This window comes from Tympanuchus pallidicinctus, unplaced genomic scaffold (genome assembly GCF_026119805.1).
Source record: "Tympanuchus pallidicinctus isolate F22 unplaced genomic scaffold, pur_lepc_1.0 scaffold1, whole genome shotgun sequence".
NCBI lineage: Eukaryota > Metazoa > Chordata > Aves > Galliformes > Phasianidae > Tympanuchus > Tympanuchus pallidicinctus.
In genome coordinates, this window is record NW_026294618.1 from 27,349,809 (window position 1) to 27,374,571 (window position 24,763).

At 36.1% G+C, this 24,763-nt stretch overlaps 1 protein-coding gene across 9 annotated transcripts in view; it reads left to right on the top strand.

The window, feature by feature from the left end:
• ADGRB3 (adhesion G protein-coupled receptor B3) overlaps nucleotides 1-24,763 on the top strand; it is a 458,265-nt gene that overhangs the window by 400,489 nt on the left and 33,013 nt on the right. For 8 of the 9 annotated variants that reach the window (XM_052690794.1, XM_052690547.1, XM_052690191.1 and 5 more), the window contains 6 exons: nucleotides 10,506-10,656; nucleotides 11,208-11,277; nucleotides 16,051-16,117; nucleotides 18,311-18,396; nucleotides 21,734-21,832; nucleotides 22,191-22,362. In XM_052690794.1, the coding sequence (XP_052546754.1) occupies nucleotides 10,506-10,656; nucleotides 11,208-11,277; nucleotides 16,051-16,117; nucleotides 18,311-18,396; nucleotides 21,734-21,832; nucleotides 22,191-22,362 (645 nt within the window). The remainder of the gene's footprint in view (nucleotides 1-10,505; nucleotides 10,657-11,207; nucleotides 11,278-16,050; nucleotides 16,118-18,310; nucleotides 18,397-21,733; nucleotides 21,833-22,190; nucleotides 22,363-24,763) is intronic. The other variant, XM_052690635.1, reaches the window with a different exon arrangement.

Here is a 24,763-nt window from a genome sequence, read left to right on the forward strand (position 1 = left end):
ACTGAAGATTAAATAATTCAAGTAAGCACTGGAATTTCAGATCAGCTTTTTTGATATGAATAATATATGTTTACACTGTACATTATAAATGAGTTTCCATAGTGGAAGCTTTGTATGCTGTGTGCTTCCTTTTGTTGCTGCTTATACATCCAGAGCTCAGAAGATTATATGACCTTCTTCAAGCTGATCATGGAGCCTTTCTGATTTGTCTCCCTGAAACAGCCAGCTCTGAGACACTGTTGTTCTTTTTCTGCTGTAGCTATCTTAAGGGGAAGCCCTTCAAATTGCTTTGAAAGCATTATCTGAAGCCCACCTGCAGAAGGCTGTCATGTTTATAGGTAATAGTTATTTATGTAGTTCATCTCGCTGAAGTCTCTGTGCCTGCTGTCCAATGTTCCTCCAAAAATATTTCCTTCTTCATGTGGAAGCCTCTCTCTATCCATCAAGAGACTCCCTGTGAGTTGAGCTAAGGTCAAAGGAGTAGATATGAATACAGGCAAGAAAGCCAAGGCCAGTATAAAGATGTTTCTGGTCTCTTTAATTCAGAAATTTGGCTTGAAATATTATGATAGAAGAGCTATTCCTGTTTGTATTCCTCCCGCTTCCTCTTGTCTCTCTTTTCATTCTTTGCTTCTTTAAAATACACAAGTTGTTACAGTGTCCCTCTAGTAATTACAAGTTACAAATTCTGCAATTACACTAAATAAATCATTGTGAAAGATTGCACGTTATTTCACCTTTTGGTTGTTCATTTCATTGATATTACAGACTTTTTATCCATCTGGTTTAGCATAGCAGATAAATAGAGCTGAGTGAATGTAATACCTGACACAATTTTCTCCTTGCTGCAAAACAGTACAAAAATACAAGCAGCACAAGAGGTCTCAAAAAAAAAAAAAAAAAAAAAAGATTAAAGTGACATTTTATCTTACTATGGAAGTTATGAATGGAAGCTATGAAGTGGTGAACTGACTTTTTAACATATTGTTCTTATTCTTCTTCAGTCTTTCATGTACACATGGTCACAACCTCCTTGTTCCTTTGATTGTGGATACTATTGCTTTTTTTTTCCCCCCAACTGCAATCAGTTATCTAATTACTCAACATCTCAGTAGCCATGGTATGCAATGACGAAAACTGAAGGTCAGACAGAGATAGAAATATGCATGCTTGAAACTAGGGATGCCCATATAAGCAAAATCATCTCTCTGTCATCATTCTTCTTAAATAAATACTTTTTAGGATGTATATATTCAGCTGTGATTAAAAAATAAACATAAGAAGAGTAAAGGTATGTTATATATGATAATATAATTACAAAGCTGCTATTGCTTCAATAGTTTCAATTAACAGTGGCATTAGATGGAACTCTTACAGCAATGGAGAGAAGGAATATTTGCTGACATCAGTATCCCAGATGAGAAGATGGACTGTTTTTGTATGGCAGGGTTATGATTATCACAGTCAGACTAAGTGAAAGTCAACTGCAGGCATCGTTGTTGAACTTCTCTTTCTTGTCATCATTTTGATTGCTGTGGAAACCCCCTAAAATTACATCACTTTAATTGTTAGCAAATTAGGTCACAATTGAAAATTGAACAAACATGATCTAATTTAAGCTGAAAGTAGAGATTGTGATAGAGTGCTGATCATATTTTTCTATAAGAATAATTTGTTGACGAGGTCATAAACAATATATCATTGAGAAGCAACACAAATCACTATTCTCCATCTACCCATCTGGATCTTGGCCTAGTAATTTTTCCATCAGGACATCAGTTTGCACTGGGTGCTCTTGAATCCTCCAATAGGAAACCGAAGTCTCAAATACCAGACTCTTTTGTCGCAAATCTATCAGTCGCTATTGTTAACTCTTATGTTACATCACCTCTTCAACAAAGCACCTTTGATTCCCTGCCTTTGTCAGTGCCCAGACACTTTATCCTCCTTTTCTGCGAACTGCATAGGGACCTCCCTCACAACTGAACTATAAACTACTCTTTTCTTTAAGCTCCAGACATTGCTGACTCATGAGTAACCCTTATGCTTAGCTCAGCCACCCCTTCATTATCAATCCTGGCTCATTGCCCCTGGCTACTCGCACAGTGCCCACAGTGAACTTTTAAATAAATTAAACTTAGAAGACTCAGGACCTTTGAAATGCTTGGCGTGAGTTGCTCATCACTCTAATAGACTGTTGGCTCTTGTATCCTCCATTCTTCTCCAAACATGTATAGCCATTCTTATGCTAATGCATCTAAATATTCCAAACAGCTTTTGCTTCAGTGTTTACACAGTTGCCTGTTATATCTTTTCAAACCTGCCAAGAGCAACTGTCTTCATTTATGAGAGCACACTGTACATTCCATATTTTAAACTGTATGAAATTTTTAGAGTCTAAAAACACTTTCTGAAAAATTGCTGTACTGAAAAGCAAAGAGTAAATAACATCAGCGAAGACTATTATTTTTCTATAATCCCCACCTTAATTTGCATATTTTCCAAGTAAGTAGAATTCTTTCTGACAGAACACTACAACCATTCTGCTCGTGTGCATTCCTTGTTTTCTTTTGAGTCACAGCTAGTTGTACATCCCTCCATTATGAGCAAGAACATAAGAACTTCATCTGTTCTTCAAATTTGAGGTTGATTTTATTTGCCCATTAATTCAAAAAACTAATTATGCTTTATTCACAAATCTATGCTTTTTAAAATGAGAAATCCACTTCAAAATAAGAAATATTTCAGATGAGATAAATGCAGAACCTCACAATGCTATTTTTACAAATTTTTCTGAATATCATGGCCTTACACTTGATTTTTAAATTAAAGGCATAAAGGACTTTTTTGTCTTATCTGAAAACCTGCTCCATAAACTTCACAGCACATTCATGTAAGGACATACATTGTTACACTACTGTTATTTTGTCCCGATGGTTGGCATTTATCATTGTTAAAATGTTTAACACCAAAGCCAGCAGAAGCAATGCATGAGGTGAAATTGACTATATCCACTTACTAGAAAAATTATTCATCCAATACTTTTGTAAGCATTTAAAATACTCAAGATACAGAATGAGACTATAGTCTTCTATTCATATATTTACCATCCTTATTCTTCTGGTGTAATGCCCAAAATAAATTAAGGGGAGTCTTTGTACTAACTTTTGAATTAGCCCTGGAAACAATTAGAGAATCCTTTTTATTCATTCCCTCTAGGGCAGTCAAGAAAAATATGCATATTCACAGCACCAAGGCAAAAAGGGAAGAAGATTCCCTTACCAGGCTTACCAGGCCTTGCAGTCAAAGAAATTAGTCTCTAACCTGTTCTATGATATTGCTTGTGCAGAGTTCATTTGGTTGCGTATAACCTAGCAATAACAATTCAGACTGGGAGAATGACTAAAATGAGTGTGAGTGTATGAGAACTCTCATCCAACTGGCTTTCAATTTAAGTAAGCATGCCATGAAGAAAGCAATTCTGAGCTAACATATTTTAAACCTACACACTGCAGTGACAACCTCTAGAGAATTGTAAACAATATAGAATGGATTTTATTGTCTCATATGGTAGCAATAGCTTAACGTGTTATGAATTATCCAACCGCACTTCTTGCCTATGTCCAAGCCAGTAACTACAATTGGCCACAAATGGTTTTTATAGCCCTGAGACAAACTGGCACAAGACGGCATACAGGCACACAACTCAGCTCTCCAAGGCAGGAGATGAGCTGCCTGCTGGTTGACCAGAGGGCAGAGAACCTAGCCCAGGCTCTCATTCAACCTGTGGTTGAGCCTGGCTTGAGAGAGCACCTTTTGGCTCATGTCAAAACTGTGGCAAGGAATACACTAACAATTAATTGGCATGGATCACATGCTCACATTCCAGCACATAAAGGGTGCTGTTGTTTTTACTAGAGCAGACAGGTTTTGACATAAGACAGTGCAAGGAAGATTTTCAGGTGCAAAAAATGAACTTTTACAAACACACTTCTATGCCAAAAATAGTAGAATATCCCTTTACACCTGGTTAATGAAATGATTTCGTACTATGTGCATTTTAAGGTCTGGAGAAGAATAATGGCCAGCAGAGGAATTTGGGTTCAAATGCAGAGGTTACTGATATGAGGGATAGGAGTGACTGCATGCTATTTCTAAATCGGGTACAAACAGCACCTGTGTTGCTGGAGTCCATACTTGGTGAAAAATAAGAGACATTCTGACTTATCTCCTTTGTCATCAGCTAATAAAGATTGTGACTGCTTCCCTCATGAGGGGTATATTTCAAAGCTACTTTTGAAGTAAGCATTGAAGTAAGCTTCATCTCCAGGTGAAGCCTCACCAACACAGAGCAGAGGGGCACAATCCCCTCTTTCAACCTGCTGGCCATAATTCTTTTGATGCAGCCCAGGATGCAGTTGGCTCTCTGGGCTGCAAAGACACGCATTGCTGGCTTATGTTCAGCTTGCTATACACCAGTACCTGAGGTCATTTTCGGCAGATCTGCTTTCAATCCTTTCATCCCCCAGCTTGTATTTGTTGTGAGAGTTGCCTTAACCCAGGTGCAAGATCTTGTATTTGGATCTGTTGAACTCAATAGGTACACTTGTGCCTGGTCTAGGTCCCTCTGGATAGTATACTGTCTCTCTGGTGTGCCAACCTCACCTCACAGCTTGGTGACATCAGGAAACTTGCTAAGGATGCACTTGACCCCACTGAAGAGTATTGGCCCCAGCACTGACCCCTGCAGGGCAGCATTCCAGCATTCCTCACTGTTTTCAATCCAGAACAGAAAACCAGATGTGGCAGAAAAATGAACCTTAAACCAAAACAGCTGAACAGATTGTGCTGCACATGTAGTAGTCCCAATTTTAACATTTGTGATAATTCATACAAAATACCACAAAAAAAGTAATGAAAACTCAATACTGAATGTATCAACCTGTGGAATTTTGATGCTGTTGATAAAGATGTTCTTTGTAAGCCTGTAGCCATAAATTAAAGGAATTACAGAAACTGGGTCATTTTAAAGCTAATTATCTCTGAACCTAGAAAGTCATCTTATTTGTTGTGAAAAAAACGTGGTTGAGTAGAAGAAGAAAGATTGATTGTCCTCGATTATCCCTTATAACGTGTATGGAGGTGAATGTGTAAATATTCATAAACTACAGCTGTTGTACTAAAAAATTAAATTGCTCCAAAATTCCAAGTAAAGGTTACCATTCACATTATCTTGTATCATGCAAAATCTTGCAGTACAGTAATTAGCCATGCAAATCTCTCACATAAATGCTCATGAAGTCTAACGCTAATTATTTTAGGTTATCATGTAAAGGTATCAGAACATAAAGTAGTGAAGTTAAACCACTTGAACCATTGGCTATTAAGAACAGCGGAGGAGAATTTTAGAATATCAAAAAGTTTGTGTATAAGTTAATTAAAGTAGCTTTTCAACTGTTGAGTTAAAAGTATGAATAACATTACTTCACAGATAAGGTATTCAAACATTAGAACGGGCTGCCCAGGAAAGTGACACAGTCCTCATCCCTAGAGATATTCAATGTGTGGATCTGACACCAAGGTACATGGCTTAGGGAGGGGACTCAGTAAGTCTGATTAATGATTGGGCTTAATGACCTTGAAGGTCTTTCCCATCTTAGATGATTCAATGATTTTAGAACAAACTCTTCACATTAGATTGATATTTCCAGTATGGGTTTCAGATTTCCTCTTTTCCTTGCTTGAATAAGAGATATTAGAAGTATGCTAGCAAAGCAAAAAAAAAAAAAAAAAAACCACATGTGATTTTTTAAAATCTAAATATTACCCTCAAAGTTTTGTGGTGCCAGTATTAATAATAATTCTAGAAAGAATTAATCCGAAAGGGAAACCTGAAAGCCTACAGCTATAATTTCTCAAGCATTTAAGAAATTAACAATTTTGAAACTGAAGAGACAGCCATGCTTGCCATATTTACCATCAAAATACCTTCCCTCTTCCTAAAGCACAATCTTACAATGAAAGTCCCTGCTAGTTTGTCTCACAGTTTCTGAAAGCTCATCAAGTGCTTTGTGGTACCTTACTGAAGAAAATAGTATTTATTCCAGAATTTAATATTATCTGAGCAGTATGTGCTATTCCTGTAGTGTGACAGTATTTTTCATTCCTGAGACAAAGATACTCTGTTATTCAAGTGTATAATCAATGGATATTAAGATGCTATAATCACAAAATAAACAAGAGAGTTAGGCAAAATAGACCATGATTAAAAAAAGAGAATAAATGGAAGGCTTACCCTTATGCTGGGCTCACCCACAAAACACCAGAAGAGGTGACCTCCAGAAGAAATCCTTCCCCACTGGTAGCCAGCTCTTAAATAGGTCTAGGAGGAGTGCAGCCAGGCTCCACCCCTTCCGGCAGTACAGGTGAATTGCCTTCACCTGTGCTCCTCTGGCTGACTCATGGCTTGCCTCAGGTGATCAATCAGAGGTTCAGGCTGTGGCTCAGCAGTTCCCATACATCAAGTCATTTTTAAAAAGTCAGTGAAGAAGGTAAATAAATAGAGAACTATATAGTATTTTCCTTTGTAGATTGATTCATTTAGAACGAATATGGAAAAGATAAATGGTTCTATGCCTGTTTAAGGACTTGAGGTTCACCAAAACCAATCACTGAATGCCAGCTTTAGCAAGAAGTTCTGTTTCTGTTCTTTGCTGTGGTCTTTGCATTGTTTTTGTTTTCATTATTCTTAGTTTCACTGTTTCTTCATTGTGCTCTTGAAGTGTTTCTTGTTTGTGTATTCAATTCATGGTTAGATTTCATAAGAATAAAATTAGCACCCATTTATCTCTTTAGTGCTAAATTTTTAATCTCCATGAAATTTAATTATTTTTATGTGTTTATACTAATTCCTGTATCTTTTTACAACAAATTCCAGCTGAGTGGGTTTTAGCCCTACTAACTTTGTTATCAAGAATATAGATTGCTTTTTTTGCATTTATTTTCCAGTTGTTTTGATTTTTATGATATTTATCAGAATGCAGAGACAGGCAACTAGTTTGTTGTAGAAAAAAGGACTGGTTTCAGGGTAAGATGAAAAATCAGGTAAACCTCTTTGTCTTTGTGTGGAAGATTTGCTCTTTTATTTAAAAAAATAAAAAAAATAAAAAATCAGAGGTTCCAGAAATTGTGACAAATGCTGATTTTCAGGATATACTCATGATCTGTTTCTGTAGGTCCTGGAAATAGATAACTGTTCTCTGTATTACTTATCATTATTACATTACAATCATTAAACTCTAGAAAAAGTAGATTGGAATTACCATTGTTTTTCACATTTTTCAACTGAGTGTCTCCCTTACAAGAATGAAAGAAGGAAGTAATTTGAAGCCTGATGTGAGCCTCGCTTTTAATATTATATTGTTTATGAAGAAGAGATTATTTCTCTTACTTATATATTCAAGCTAGCTAAACACTCGAGGCTCACTTAAAGCTCATGAAATTTGTGCTTTCTGAGGACAGAAAAGCTCCTTTCTCCTACTTAGAATTAAATCTGAGGAGCTGAGAACAGCAGCTATGGGAGGAAGAAGAGGTTAGTGTAACAGCCAACTTCATTTCAGAAGCTGAAGAAAGTGAGAATAAATTATGCTGTTAAAATTAATTTTGTTTCAAGTTGAAAGGCTCTCAGCACAGGTAATTAAATTGTTGAGTTTTAATATACTAGAATTAAAAGCAAATAAGAAATTGGGGAGGATGTGAACAAATATCTTTTGGTTGACATGCTGTGGCTTTGTAAATTATGGGCTGCAGGTGCAGATGGGTGGGGGGACAGGTGATGATCCTTTGCCAAAACAGAAAAGGGGAGGGAGGAGCCTGGGAGTAGTCCAAGGCCTGGTGAGAAAGAGAAAAATAAATAAGAATAAGGTACTTGTAAAACTACGGCTCTCTTGCTAGAGATAATACCCAATTTAATGATGGCCTTTGGTGAAAATGAATCATTTTTTCTGTTTGTGATTTCACATCCCAGATACATTATTTTCCCAGACATAGCATGTTGTGGTTTCTTTTTTTATTTATCAAAGAATAAGAATACTGCTTGCTTAAAAGCCAGGATTCCAGGGGAGTACTGACGAAAAGTGCTCAGCCCATGGCTATACCTGGTCGTTTACCAGCTGCCAGGGCTGGTTCCCTTGCTGAGAATGGAGGGATGCTGAATTCACTTCAAGCAGTGCCTTTGCATGATTCTGTCAGCATATCCAGCAGTGGTAGTTAGGTGATATTCTGAGGCTGTTTTGCATCTTTCTGATAGTATGCGATACAAATATGCTGTTACATGACTTCCCATCAGTGTTCATTAGAAGCCCATCTGCCATTCAGAATTTAGTTAAAATCAGCAGTCGTATATTCCAGCTAGAACACAGATTGTTTTCAATAAAAATTGCTTCTGTCTTCTCATTTTGTGATCAACATGATCATTAACATTTCCATCACGCTTCTTTCTTCCACAAAGCCATGTCCACATTTATATCAGATTATAATCATCTGTCTTTCTTTCAATACAGTGGATAAAGAATGAGCTAAAACTTGCAATCTATACTCAGTCATCCATAATTGATAACATTGATTTCACCAAAACAGTTCAGGATTTGTTCATGTTTGCTTATTTATAAGACAAATAGCATATTTGCATTTTTTGAAGTGTTTTAACTCTGTAACTTCTTCCTAAAAGATTCTACACTGTTCCTGAAAAGTCATTTCTTGTCAAATTGTAGTTCCAACAGCACATGCCATGTTCTAACAAAAACACTGATGGAAAGGAAAATTGGGGTTGCATCGTAGAAAGTCAAAGCAAATGAGCCAATGAGTAAATGAAAGAACATTTCTGTATTTTCTATAATGCTTACTGTGCATTTTGCTGCATAGCTTTCATCTTAAATAAGTATTTATTGTATCCAGGAAGTGCTGTCACCAGTCAGGCTTTAACAGGATAGATTTTATGAATTCAAATACACTGGGGACATCTGAATGTGAAAAATAAACCAAATCTAAGGTTAAATGACTGATGCATTTTCAGGATCTGCTCTTTTTTTTGTTGTTGTCGTTGTTGTTTTCCTCCAGTCTACATTTCACTTTTAAAACATAAATAATAATTATCTTGCATACAGTAATTTAGAATTACTGCCTACTCCCCTGCCCCAAATTAGATAGGTTATTTGACCCAGCATTATGAGGCAAGGTGTTTGTCATATCTGTAAAATCGTAGCAGGAAATGAAATGATTGAGTCTTTAAGTGCATAACATTTTGAAACTTTTGAGGTTGATATAAGGTGAAACTATGCATTTGATGCAAGAAGGTAAGAATCTGAGAAAATTTACAGTAGAAATTTCAAAGCAACACAATCTGAAACTAATAAAGAATATAAAATGAACTAAAATGCAAGCCTGGTGTTATATATGTATTATCTTTTCCAAACTTTCATATCTACCATCCTTGATTCAATATTTTTTATGAACTGGGATTTTAGTCAAAACTTGTCCAGTCCTTTCTTATATTCATTTAAGACACATCATGTTGCAAAAAGAAATAATCATCACATCCACTCTTCTGAATTGTGATATTTCATTGTTAATATTGGGTGGGAAATTGTTTAATTGATGTGATTTTGACACTTTCAATTGTGATGAGGACTTTATTCTTAATATTTCTGGTTTGGGTTTGATGCAGTGGTACAATGCACACTTACTTTAAAGCCTACAACTGGCATTTCAAGCAACACAGTGAAGGATAGATCATAATTTATTTCAAGAAAGAGGCAAGCTCGTTTATATAAGTGACAACATCAAGTTTAATTAAGGGCTACAGTGACAAAGGAGAGCTGACTGCATGCACTCAAAATACTTTTCAGATGACAAATGTCTGACACCCATAAAAAACAATATTCAAAGTAATTGGTAAGGTTATGATACTTAAACCTGACTAAAAAGATTTCAGGCAGTATATTCTAGTAGGTTAACATTCTATCAGATTTGTGTGTAAGAACAGATAAATTAAGCTTAATCTAGAGCCAAAAATTCAGATTTAGAGTTTATATCTTTCTGTGTGGAAGTAAAGCAAATGCAACTGGCAATTAGGAGCATTTGTATACCCATGTTTACTTTATTTGGCTCTATGAGATTTTAGAACCAATGTATTTGTTTTTTCACCACTACGGCATTTTGGAAATTCCTGGTCAAACTAAAAATGTAGAGAAAAATCTGTTTGTATGATTTATTTTATGTTCTTCCTTCCTGTTCTGCACATTCAGTGCTGTAGAAAATAGTCCAAAGTCTTCTGCCTAATCCAAACCAACATCTCTTTCTTTCTCTCTTTGTGGCAATTGCACCATAAAGGGAGAGCTGATGTTAAGGATAAAGGTCAAGATGATAGAATATGACAGCTCTGTGACATGAAAAGAGAAATGAGTGTCCCTAAGTATTCAGCATGAGCTTCTCTTTGATCCCTGCAGGGCATCTGCACCACAACCACCGCATTTTTGCACTTCTTCTTCTTAGCTTCATTCTGTTGGGTCTTGACAGAAGCGTGGCAGTCATACATGGCTGTTACTGGAAAAATTAGGACACGGCTCATAAGGAAACGTTTCCTGTGCCTTGGATGGGGTAAGTCTAGAAAATTCATTTACTTAGAGTCATTGGAATGAAACCCTTAATGCAGTGACAATGTCAGGGGTATTATCATTTTCCTCAGTGAACTTGAAAGGTAGTAGATGGTGCATTAATAAATGGAGAACTAGGCTAGGAGTCTTTCCACTTAAGCTTCAGTATAATCATTTACCTCAAGACATGCTGGTATTTATTTTGGCATTCTGTAATACATATGTTTTAACATCACTTTAGAAACTTTCAGCCAGGTTGTATAATATTAAGTAATAAAAATAAAATAGCAAAAATAATTCACTGAATTTCATGAAGATTGTTATTAATTCACTTTAAGATGTATCAGAGGTACCAGTAATTTAGGTACACTGAAGTAATACAGAAAACATCACTGACAGTGCTTGAGAAAAACAAATCTGTGCTTTATCAGATGATTCATTCCATATAAAATTGATCATTTTACATTAGCTTGCCCTGTCATTTTTTGTCCCAGCAGAACAGCAGTATTTTGATCACCCTCTAATGATTTTTACCATTTGTGATTTTTTTTCCAGGTTTACCAGCCTTAGTTGTTGCAATATCAATAGGCTTTACCAAGACAAAAGGATATGGAACAGCTCACTAGTAAGTCAGTCTGAAATGTTAAATTACACTTTGAATTAACAGGGCTTTCATACTCATCAGGAACTATATAGCAGGTTTTGGAGGCCCTCCCCTACAGGTGTCCATTCACACTTGGAAATGGCCTAAGAGTCACTGAGTGATCCACAGAAGCACAAAAGGAAACCACATGCCAGTCTTGCACTAAAATCAGCAGAATGCCAGGGATCCCAGTTTTCTGGGAGCATTTGAAGCAGCAAGCCACTTAGAAACCCTAAGGATTAGGTCCATTAGATGTCTAACATTTATAGAAATTTACAAAAGAGAGCCTTAAATGTTCTGGTTAACCTTTGCCAAACTCTAAACACATCTAAAATTGTACTGGCAAGAATTTCTTTGGCACACAGGCTTCTGCCCACCAAAAATGTAAGCTGCTTCCTAGGCTTTCATGCCCTTGAGCTGCACGGAGCCAAAGCCCTGCAGAAGCCTCCAAATATCTCTCATCCCTTCCTCTCTTCTGGAGTGCCTGATCCAATCCTTTTCTTGAACCCTTCTGTTGTATGTGAGAGACTGCAAGAAGATCTGTGTATTCCACTTACACATTATTAATACAGGTTTTATTTAAACACCTGCCTGGTTACAGTGCATATTTAGCACCGTGCTTGTCTGCTCTTCCCATCTTCTGCCAAAAGAGCTTGGCTTGAGTCTTGCTCCTTCCCACAGAATCTCCTTACCACTGAGACATTATGTATCAGGATACCATTCCTTCAGTCTTCCCATTTGCAGCTCTCCTCATGTTGCCTAAGAAATTAAGTAAGCGTCTGGACAGCAGGAGAGGAAATATGGCTTTGCAGCCTGCATTCATCAGAGATGTGGATGAGTTAGGTCAAGTTCTTGCTTTGGTGAATATTTAATTACTCTCCTTATCATCATCACTGAGTGAGATCAGGGTTCCCCTGCCTGTGTCCCACCTTTGTGGTACATAGCAGAGGGGGCTTCAAGCCCTTTTTTCAGGTGGGTAATGCTCCAAATCTTCTCCTGATTACCTAGCCACTGAGCTCTTTAGTTATGAATTGTGACACTCTGTGTCTTGCATTTTGTTAATGAGGAATGGCTTACCTAACTGATTTCTTAACTACAGGACAGCAGTTACAGCTGGGAATCATTAATAATAAAAACATCCTAGGTACCTGTTGGGAATTATTTTGAGAATGTACTATTCTGGCATTTTTATAGCTAATAAGTTCTCATCATGCTGTTTGTTTTTTTTTTTTTTGTTTTTGTTTTTTTTTTAATGTGGTCCCTTGACCAATACTGAAGTACCTGTTTGGCTGTGAGAATTATGAATTTTGACATTTCAATGAATAGACCCCATTGGGAATGTAGGTCTGCCTCTTGTGGGATTAATCCCATTGCATTTACTCTACTGAAATTATTCAAGCTTAACCATTTGCTTCAGTTAGTGTTGCTTCGTGCTTCCTTCCTGGGATGTATACATTTTTAACAGAAGATATACTGAAATATTCAGACAAAGCAACAAATCATTCATTTAGAGTGACCTGGAAAGTGAAATAGAGTAGGTCTCTGTACACATACTGGCTTCTCTTCTTCTATCCAAAATGAGCTGACACAGTGCCATAGAACAAAAGCACAAGAGGAGGTGTACAGGGAACAAGTAGAATCATAATGCAACTCTTGTTTCACTTGCAAAAACATTTTCTTACCACTTGACAACACAGCGGTAAAAAGAAAAGAACGTAAGGAATGGAATCCTATCAGCATATGGGACAGCATATCACCACTTTAGAAGGTAATAAAGAATTATGTCCTGTAACTGTTAGGCTATGTGAAAGCAGAGCACCTGTGCTATTTTCAAAAGCACTTTTGAACTGCTTGTGGATTTTTGGCCCATTTGGCTACATTCAGGTAAACATATGTGACTATCAGAAGTGCATCCAGTTGCAAAGTTTTCCTAATTTTTAAGATGCTATTTTTGGAAAACAAAAACAAAAACAAAACAAAACCAAAAACCAAACCAAAACAAAATTTCCAAATAGAGAAAAATTAAGTGAAAATAAAGTGGTTGATTCCAGTCCCCCACATGGAAAGTTTGACTAGAAGGGAGGCCCAAAGTTCTTTGAAACAGATCCCATATTCATAGTATGGTGTGGCCGAAGAGATTGGCTTGAATTGTTCATACTTGACCAAACTCCATGATAATAGTATCTGATTTCTGTCTTTTTCATTCAGCCATAATTATTGGACAGTTGTATTACTGTACGTTCAAAGCCACATGTGAAAACTTTATTTCACACAGACTGTTGTAATGATGCAAATACAGAAACTGAAGGAATATCGCAAAAATAATTTGAAAAAGAAAAAAACACAGTAACAAGCTTTTAGCTGTTTGAAAATATTAGTGTAAAACTTGGATATTTTTTCCAACTGTTTCTGTGGATTTCGTAAATATTTCCACTATCTCTCCTCAAATGATGAGAGCTATGAAAGTACAACTACTGTAAGTCACAGTTAGTAAACCTGTGAGACCCGCTGATGTATACATAGAGTGAGATAGATATATTAATCAGTGCTCCAGATAACTTTCAGGAATTTGTTATATCAGCAAAATTTAAAATTCTTCTATAGTTATATGATCCTAAGAGAAGGATCCATTCTCCCAGAGAGCATCAAACACTACAAAATGTACAAAATGTGCAGGACACAGGAGCAAGTCTATAGATGCTTCATCACTCAGCAGAATTTTATGACCATGCAACAGGGCCCCATAAAACCACTAGTAGATGCTCTTATACTAATCAATTTATATGGCTTTCAGCATGTGAAGAGCAGGGAGAAAGAAGACAGAATTGGAGAACACAATAAAAACAACTATGAAGCTTTGGGGAAACAAAAATAAAGCTATTAGATCAAAGAAAAAGAGAAGAATGAAAAATGCTAAAAGAGTCAGCAGCAATTGCCTTGTAGTATAAGAAAGTACATGAAAGTCTGTCTTCAAAATTCTTCTGTGGAAAAAGTTGGGGAAAGTGCATTTCAGAGACTTTGATTGGCAGATATTGAAAACTTTGTAAAAAGTCACGTTAGATTGTTGAAAATCCTAATTGCTGAAAATTCAGACTGTAAAAGAAAAGAATACAACCTCTTCTAGCCCTCTTTTCTAAATGGAAATCACTCTTCTGAACAGTCTTTTTCACTGAGGGTATAAGGAAGAATTCTCTCCTTGTCTTGAAGACTTGCGTGACTAAAACATTTTCTTCTGTATTAAAAGAAACCACTGACATTTTATTCAGCACATGTAATTGAAATTATAAGTCAAAATAAGTCAACAGTTTTCATGGATTGATGTTTCTATTTACTAATAATTCTGAACATTTAAATTATAGATTTTAGTTATTTACAGCAGTCCTTTTCACTAATATTGGTAAGAAAACACAGTGAACATCCATTCTCAGCAGGTCGTGTTCTCAGTCTTTCATAACAAATAACGTAAGGTTTTTGAAAAGAAAAAAATTAAAATTGCATTACATTTTGAAAGCATTTTTCTTAGACCTTACAAAAATTACAAAAATGTTAATTGTTTTCTTTTTTGGGGGGTGGGGGAATATAGACTAGCTTGGTGTTTATTACCTTTTTGACAGTGAATGAGATATAAATTATTTATATCAGTTTATTTTTCCAGTATTTGGCACCTCGATGCAGTTGGATGCATGAGGCAGATTTCACATCTTCACTGCAACAGGGAACAGTTTTATTCTTTGCAGTTGAAATTCCAGCCGTAACAGACTATTACGATGATTTGCATTTACTTTACGTTGTTTTCAAAAGCACAAAAAGAGCACTGGAAATTAAATAAAATATGTATGGTTCTGATGTGAATGTTTCTGAATGTGAGATCCAAGTTAATTGTTTGAATGCATATATTTGAATTTTCTTATATGTAGGTGTGATCACACATTCAAATAAACATGCAATTCTTTGAATATGTAATCACTGAGAAAATAGCACAGCTGCATTTACTTCAGTGTGTGAAGCTCCTGATCTTTTGCAGATATGTAAAGCTTTACATCATGGTGCATCAAATATTTAGAATTTGAATCTGTAAGCGCTCTGTGTTTGGAAATCTGATGGTTTTCAGTGAAAGCTCTGATGCAGTGTGATAAAGTCTGCAAGATGAATAGCTCACCAGAAAACACAGTTTTCATATGCTTTAAAATATGCATTTAAATTGTTTGCAAAATATTCCAGAGAATATACAGCAGTTAAACCATATATAATGAATTTTCTTTAACAGGAATGTTGTCTGTATGATCTAGTCTTAATAGCAATTCCTAAATGACTTAAGTGAGAATATATAGAAACGTAGTTTTAATCAAGTTCTGTATTATTGGTATTTGACCATTCATTGTTTTAAGTATTCATCCATCAGATGTTATATAGATAGGCAAGTCCTGTTCATTTAACTCATCACGCATGGTTAGAGAATATTTGGCAAGGAATAACAAATTTATTTTACATAATGTTCATAATAGATTTCAAAATATGTAAAATTTGCATTTAAACTTTTGAAACATTAGCAACTGGTAATGGAAATCACTTTTCAACTGTCTACACCATCATACCAACTAAGTAATTTAATTATCTTCTCTGTGTCTCTATCTCTAAGTATTGATTGAGCATAAAACAGAACAAGCATATGCTGTAGCAATTATTAATGCTTTCTTGTCAGTCTGTTATACTTATTTTTAATTTGTGTTAGTTCTTCTCTAATGTTTTTTCTAGCTGTTGGCTGTCTCTTGAAGGAGGGCTACTTTACGCTTTCGTTGGACCTGCAGCTGCTGTTGTCTTGGTAAACATTAATATCATTTCCAGTATATTCATGTGAAATGGTGGAATTTAAATGGCTTAGCCATTCCATAGAATTCAATTTTGCTGTGAATATTGAGCTCAGCTTGACACCTCGTGTATTTTGAATGCATGATTCACTTAATTGTATCACATTGTTATACCCGTTTTAACTTCATGTTTACACAGTAAGCTGTGAAAGAATAATGTACTGATTGGTGGCACAGTAAACTTGTTACAGGCATCACTCAGTTATTATCAGTAGCATCTACATAATTGTCACTGCCTTGTGAAGTTCAGTGACAGTCTTGATAGAGTGCTGCTTGGCAGTATAACGCTGTGCCAGCAAAAGTAGCAGGAGGAGTGGAACCAGCCAGTGAGTTCTCCATGGCTACTGCTTTTCAAGGCAAAGAAAAAATCATCATAATTGGGAAATGTTACTCATTTGCGTATTAATATTCCACATCTCTGGAAATGCATTTAGCTGTAGGATTCACTTTGTCTAATTGTAGACATCTGCAATGTAGATTTCTGCATCTATGCTGATGATTCCAGATGTATATCACTGTCAGTGGAGAAAAATATGGACTTTTAAGGCTCAAATAGTCAGAAGTTTATAGGATTTCAAGAATTGAATTGAGAGTAAGAAGAATTGCACCCTACATGTGTCACTGGCTATCGGCTGTCTGCTCTGCAATCAGTATAAATTTTACTCAATAATTTGTTCTTCTGGGAAGGAGATTACAGATTTTGTATTTAATTCTTCTTCTCCTTGCACCAATTTTATACTAGGATGGCTCAATCAACACCAGTTACGTCTGATTTTCACTTTCGAAAGAGAATCAGTCTTAGTAATCATCAAAGATAAGGCCATTTAGCCACAAAGATTATCCTGAAATGGATGTTTACTACTTCCGTAGTTTGTCTCATCGTTGTCTGGAGTCCAGCCAGGATCCTTTTGTACAACTCAGAGTCCCACACCATGATTGAGGAGCCAAGGATGTTTACAAAAAGCTGGGCATAATTTTCTCATGGAACTGTATGTTCTCTTTGTAATTGGCAAGCTTTGTTCAGAGATGTTTGAAGTTCACAGTCACAGTTTGCCCTGCCATTAGCTCATGGCTGTGCAAGGAGCTGTTCTAATGCAGCCTCTTAAGCCTAAGTGTGGGAAGCAAAAGAATTGTATAGCATCAGCTGGAAAATGTAAATGCCAAAAATAAAGTGACAATAAGAAAAACTGAAAAAAAGTTGTTAGGACAGACTGGCAACAATTAGGGATTTTGGCAGAGGTCTTGGAAAATCTGTTTGAGAGGAAAAAAAGCATCACATTTCTATAATCAGACAAACAAAGATCATTTTTTTAAAACATTGAATACTTGATACTACCTTCTCATGGCGCTATGCAAGATAGATTCATTGAATTCTGATCAATATTACAAATGGATAATAACAGTCATTAAGTTGTCCATTAAATGTCATTAGTATGTTCATCAAGTGCCAAAGTCTGACTGCCAAAGCATTTGGAAATTTTTTTAGGTTAAATCCTCAAGTAATGTATGAGGGCACAATACTGTGTATTTTAATGGGGATAAAGAGATTTACCTAAGGCATTCATATACCCCACACATTCCATTCCTCCTCCCCCCCCCAAAAAAAGGATCAGACTACAAGGCTCATGACTGGCATTTTAGTGAAGGACAGAGACAGTGATGTGCAAGAGTATATGGAAAACCACAGGCTGGTTCTACATAATTGAGGACATCCACATGGACATTAAGAGCTTGAAAAGAAAGATGGCTACTATCATTTGTGTGTACTGACCAGGTCTGCCCTGGTCTATTCAAATGCAATGCTGTGTGGTTTTCCTGGAATAGAAAATATAATTGCAATTATGTTTGGGAAGTATTAAAGCTATATTACTTGAGTTTCTGGCCAGCAGATGTGTATAAATTTAAGATTCAAAAATAAGCCTCTTGCAGCAGGCCTATGTATGACCCTCCTGAGAATATGCACTTCTGGAGCATTTGGGGATGGTCACATCATTCCTGATGACATACTCAGAAGTGTAACAAGGGGCACATTGCAGTCTTGAAAGAGCCATTTACTCATGTAACAGGATAATTTTTTTCTTTCAGAAAATGATCCACTGTTTTCTTGGTTTTTGCTTTTGTTTTTGTTTTTGTTTTCTGTTTGACAGGTCAACATGGTGATTGGCATTTTGGTATTTAATAAACTTGTTTCCAGAGATGGGATCCTAGATAAAAAGCTCAAACACAGAGCGGGGTAAGAAACAGTGGTGGGGTTATTTTAATAAAAGTGGGGTTGTTTGTTAAAGCATATTCAAATTGTAGCAATGACTTCCAATACAGATACTCCCCAAAAATGCATTTGATTGTTCTTTGAACATTTATACCGTTGTAGTAGCGTGTCTAACAGGTTCCATTCATCTCCAAAGCTGTAGTTGCATTATTTTGAAGGAATGCAACTAAATAAGCTAAACATAATAAAACACAGGTACAGCAGTATTAAGAATGAAGATTAAATAAATCTGAGCAGATTTCACAAGACTGTCATACACTGAAACTTGTTGCAGTTCGGAAAACAGTTTCATGAATAATGTTTACTGAAGGAACTGATTATTTTTCTGTCTGGCTGCCAACTTTAATTACTGTGGTGGGAAATGTTACTCATTTGTGTAAACTGTTATAAAATACACATTACAGCAACACAGTTCTTACTGAGGTCAGTGCTATTCTGCCAGTCTTGAATCTGTGAAGAATGAGCATTCTGACATCTATGACAATACCTACTATAAATTAATGCATCAGAATTTGAAAAATGGAAAAAAAAAAATAAAAAGAATAAATAAATGCAAATTCTGGGTTAATTCCTTTATTTGCATTTACATTCAAATTATCTCAGTTATGATGAGAAAAAATTTGGTGGTATCAAAAAACAGTGAATGACAATGAAGCTTTCATTCTATGCTGTTTTATTACAAAGTATTAACTTCTTACCCCTACTTTTGTCTACACTGCTGCATCGATATCCCTAACTTTGTAATAACTTTAATGAAAACTAAAGCGTTATAACAGTAGCACTAACTTATTATTCAGCAAATCACATTCATATCTGATCTAATTCCAATGATTTCAAGAGCTGGGTCAGCTGTAAATTTTGCATTGGACATTTTCTAAAGATGTCTAAGCTTAAATTTAACTGAATTCTTTTTTTTCAGCTACTCAACTGTAGGCTATATAAATCCATTTGTCTATGGCCTACTTCATGATGAAACAAGTAACTTGTTTTCTAATAGTGAAAAACTTAGTGAATAGCTATTTTATTTTAAAGTAAATAGATAAAGAACTAGAAATTGTTGTCAGAAGCAAGCTTTTCTGAGTAAGTGTGAAGATGCTCTAATCAAGAAACAATCAGGGATATCCTAGAAAGAATCCATCAGAGAGCAACAAAGATGATGAGGGGCCTGGAACAATTTTTGCAAGAGGAAAAGCTGAGACACCTGGGGCTTTTCAGCCTAGAGAAGACTGACAGAAATAATTAAGACTTGTTTTTAATAATAATAACAATAATAATAATAATTTAATAATAATTCAATTAAGAAATATCTAAAGTGTGGGAGGCAACTGCATGAGGTCAGACTCTTTTCAGTAGTGTGTAGTGATAGGACTAGGAGAAACAGCCTTCCAGTTTCTACTGGAACACTAGATTTTCCACACAAATACGTGGGAGAACTTTTTGGTGAAGTTGACAGAGCACTGGAACAGGCTATCCAGGGAATTTGTGGAGATATTCAAGACCAGTCTGGATGCCAACCTTTGTGACTTCCTGTGGAGAATCTGCTTTAGCAGGGGGGTTGCACTCCATTCAATCTGTAGTGGTCCCTTCCAATAACTGCAATTCTATTATTCTGTGAGATGGTGGTTTGGTAAGACCATTGCTTGCTACTAGCTGGCGGGTGAAGTATTGAGTCATTCTTTGGGACATGAGCTTCTGCAGCACATGACTTCTGGTAGAAAGGGCTTTGCTACTCATTTTTTTCAAATATCTTTTGTTCAGGAGGGCAACTTTTTTCTTTATGGCACATATTGGACTCAACACTTTTCAAATGTTCAGCTGTGGAAATCATTTACGTAGGATTTGAAGCAGTGAATCAAGTACAATATACTGACTCATTTTCTCATTTTAATAAGCACAGGGTGAATGAACAAGTGAAAGAAGAATACAATATGTTGTCTTGATGGATCTCAATCATTCCTCTGTCATAGAATATGTGTAAAACCAGACAGAAAGATTGTGTTAATATATATATCAAGCTCTATTATTATTTACAAGGTCCAGAACAGATCTATAAAAAAATCTATCATTTCTAAAGACCTGGTAGTCTATTAACAGTGAAGTATTATGTAACAAAAACAGAGAGTACTTTCCAAAACTTAGCTTAAACTTACCCATGGCGTATTTCTAGCTTGTTCATCAACACAGATTTTTAATTGGTGCAAATTTATGTAGAGACAGAGTTCTTTTCAATCTCCACAACCAACTTTCATGTGGTCATGGCTCTGCATTTTTACAGATAATTTTTATAGGAAATCTTCATTTGGTTTATCAAAATTGAAGCTAATGAAGATCAGTGTTTGAAGTCATGTGAATCTTGAGTTTGGCTATAAAAAGGCATTCATTCAGTTGAAATAATTTGGAAAGAACCTGAAGTCTTACTTTTTTTTCATCATGATCACATTTTCCAGCTCAGAATATCTTTCCTGTCATGTCTTAGCTATGGTTATTCCTGGTTCTGACAGCAGACAAAGAAGGAATAGCAAAAGTATTTATTTAGTCAACTCAGGAAGTTGAGTATGCTCTGTATTTAGAAAAAATATTAAATTCCATGGTTTTGCCCTTTAATTCTTCTGACAGGTGCTGAGATACAATTATCTGTACAAAACACTTTGAGCTTAATGCTTGTGTACTGTGTTTTATTAATATACAAAACAGCTCACCCTTTTTTCAGTACCAACCGATATTTATTTCATCAGATCCATACATTTCAAGCCCTGTATTCAGACCATCATTCAGCATGAATAAAATAACTCCAGATGTTAGCGGGCCATTCAAATCTAACTAAACAGTATGCCCATGTTGGTTTGATGCTTGAATACGTATTGTGGATTTCTTTCCCTGTTAATGATCTGTAATGGTGTGTACTTCATACTCCTTATTTGTGTCTTATAATCTTTCTCAAGTAACAAGAGTTGTAACAGGTCTGAATAGAGGGATTTCACTTTGTATGTCAATCCTAGCACGTGCTTATGTTTACTTCATTGTACTGAGCAGATTTGATCACAAGATATTTGGGGCCTTTTTTAGATTAAATGGAAGAAATAGAGTCTGCATGAAGTGAAGCCCCATGGCATTAATATTTAAAGCTAATAATAATGTAAAGTGCAGCATAGAGTTCTGCAACAACATAGAGCATTCATCCTGAATAAGTCTACTTATTTTTCTGCATGACGTCATATTTAAAAGCTAAATTTCAGTAGCAACGTTTTTTGGTGACAATTCAATATTTTGTTCTTTTTGTGGGTGTTCTGTTTGTTTGCAGTCAGATGAGTGAGCCTCATAGCGGTTTGACGCTCAAATGTGCCAAGTGTGGAGTAGTTTCAACAACAGCTTTGTCAGCCACCACCGCCAGTAATGCCATGTTAGTCCTGATCATTTACATCTTATTGTTACAAATTTTATACAGTGCATGTGAAACAATAGTTTGATGATGACAACTGTGTTTGCTAACACTGTATAGAGTGCTGTATAGAGTGATGAGCACATTTAAATACTTTTTAACAACAAAAAAAAGAACTTGGAACTGTGTTTATTAACTGAATACAGGATGTTCTTTAGAACATAAAGTACCAACACTGTTACATACTTGTCTGTGATTTTCAAGTTTACTAGATATAGTGCCATCCTTAAATAAGTTTTATTTTAAAAGTGAGTATTTATTTTTTCAATTTTCTATTTTAATCATTTTACAGTGCTGCTTTTCTCTTTTTTCTCAATAGGGCATCCCTTTGGAGCTCCTGTGTGGTGTTACCACTTCTGGCCTTGACTTGGATGTCTGCAGTTCTGGCTATGACAGACAAAAGATCAATATTATTTCAGATACTTTTTGCAGTATTTGATTCATTACAAGGCTTTGTTATTGTCATGGTCCATTGTATTCTCCGAAGGGAGGTGAGGAATGGCTTCCCAGTTTTCTAATGGACTGTGTTCCTGTTAATCTCTGAACTGTTCTTTAAAGTTATGTTAAGCTTCCTCAGCAGAAATAAATTTCATAGAAAGATTAAAGCGTTTTCTGATGAGATGAAGAGGAACAAGTGAAAGAGAGAGTGGGAAGGATCAGTTCATTCCAAATACAGACTGTCAGGTTCAGTACAAATCTGTACCCACTCGATTAAAAATGGCTTTCAGTCAATCCCAAATTCAGTTTATTTCCAAGTGTTAAGCTTTTCCAATATCATGAATATAGGGAAATGCTAACAGGAATGTCTTTTTCTTGAAGAACAAAAGCTATAGATTTTTACAATCTCTAACACAAATTCAAATGCAAAATTATTTCTGCACCTACTGTCCCTGAAAGAGGAGTTATGGAGATGATAGGTTGGTATAGAGAGCTATCCTTTCATCTTCTACATGTTCTGGTGATAATGTTTTCAGATGCAGACAGAGAGAGATAACATTTAGGGAAGAGCAAGGAAAAGTTAGTATCTCTGTCCTGCCCTTTGCAGCTAAAATCTAACATCAGAGCAACTGCATAAATTCTCTTTAACCTGACTGGTGACAACTTCATTAACAATCTAACCTACTAACCAGCCCAACACTTTTACTGAAAAGAGTTTTCCAGATCTGTGGAAGTAGGAGAATCTACCAAAAATTTGTTGAATGGAGCTGCACTGGAGAGAGGTAGCCCTGTTCCACCAGCATATCGTTTTAGAGTTCATGTCCACTTAGACACTATTTTCTACAGCATTTTTCCATTCCTATGTAGAGAACACGATGCTCTAAAAGCCCCTACTTTTGATATGATTGCCCCTTATCAGAAAAGAAGATGGAGTTTTCTTTTCAATCATGACAAGTTAGGTAGAAGTGAAGATATAGAGACAACTTTTCCACATTTAAAAATAGATTAGCTGAAATCAAAATGTTGATAGTAGTGGAAGACAAAGAAGCCTACACTGTACTGGCGTTTGAACTCTGTTTTGTATAAAACATTGCATCTTCTCTAGTCCTCTAGGTTGAAAGTGTAGATTAGGCAAAATATCTGAGTAACTAATTAAATTTAAATTTTTTTATGTGAAAAGAAAATAATTAAACAGTTCTTCAAGAAGAGGAAAGAAGTAAGATTTACTACAATTGAAATTTTTTTTACAAAGATGAGTATAGTCTGCACTTGTTTGGACCACTTTGCAGCAGCAAAGACATGTTTGTTAGTTTCATAGAATCATAGAATCATAGAATCATAGAATCACCAAGGTTGGAAAAGACCTAAAAGATCATCCAGTCCAACCATTCACCTATTCCCAGTAGCTCCTACTAAACCATATCCCTCAACACAACATCCAGCCTTTCCTTGAACAACCCCAGTCTCGGTGACTCCACCACCTCCCTGGGCAGTCCATTCCAGTGCCTGACCACCCTTTCTGAAAAGTAATACTTCCTGATGTCCAGCCTGAATCTCCCCTGCCGTAGCTTGAAACCATTTCCTCTTTTCCTATCACTAATGACACGAGAGAAGAGGCTGACCCCCAGCTCACTACAACCTCCCTTCAGGAAGTTATAGAAAGCAATGTCTCCCCTGAGCCTCCTCTTCTCCAGGCTGAACATTCCCAGCTCCTTCAGCCTCTCCTCATATGGCCTGTGCTCCAGACCCCTCACCAGCTTTGTTGCCCTCCTTTGAACACGTTCCAGGGCCTCAATATCTTTCTTGCAGTGAGGGGCCCAAAACTAGACACAGTACTCGAGGTGCGGCCTCACTAGTATTGAAGTTCCTACACAGAAGGAGACATAATTTGTGTTTCATTCTGACTCTAGGAACCCTTGCTTTCTAGTCTAGTTCTAGAGACACTTTGTTGAGTCCTTGTGGAAGCCAAGATAGCACATCGTGCACAGTGTGCAATGCAGTCTTTGCACTTCACAGGGTATCTCCCGAGATGAAAGAGTAGTCTGTTACTTTCTGTTGTCTGCAAAAGATTTTTGCTCTGCCAGTGCATGTCAGAGAATCTCTGCCAACATATTTGTCATTCTTGATGACAGCTACAAAGCTATCTCAGTTATAGCCTATAGGATTGATCTAATATTTATAGCGTACCAGCACAGGCAAAACAGTAATTCTGACTGTCAGGAAAAAAAATGTGAAGCAGAATAAATCACCATAAAATTCAAACAAAGAAGAAGGCAGCTCTGTTTTATTGTGCCCTTATTATTGTTGTATTACAAAAAGACAAAGACTTTTAAAGCTATATAGATAAAACCCTCTTATTTCCCTTTAGTCATACAGATATAAATATAAATGATAGAAACATTTTTTACTTTCAGTAGTATACTATACCAGCGATCTTATGTGACAAGGGCTGCA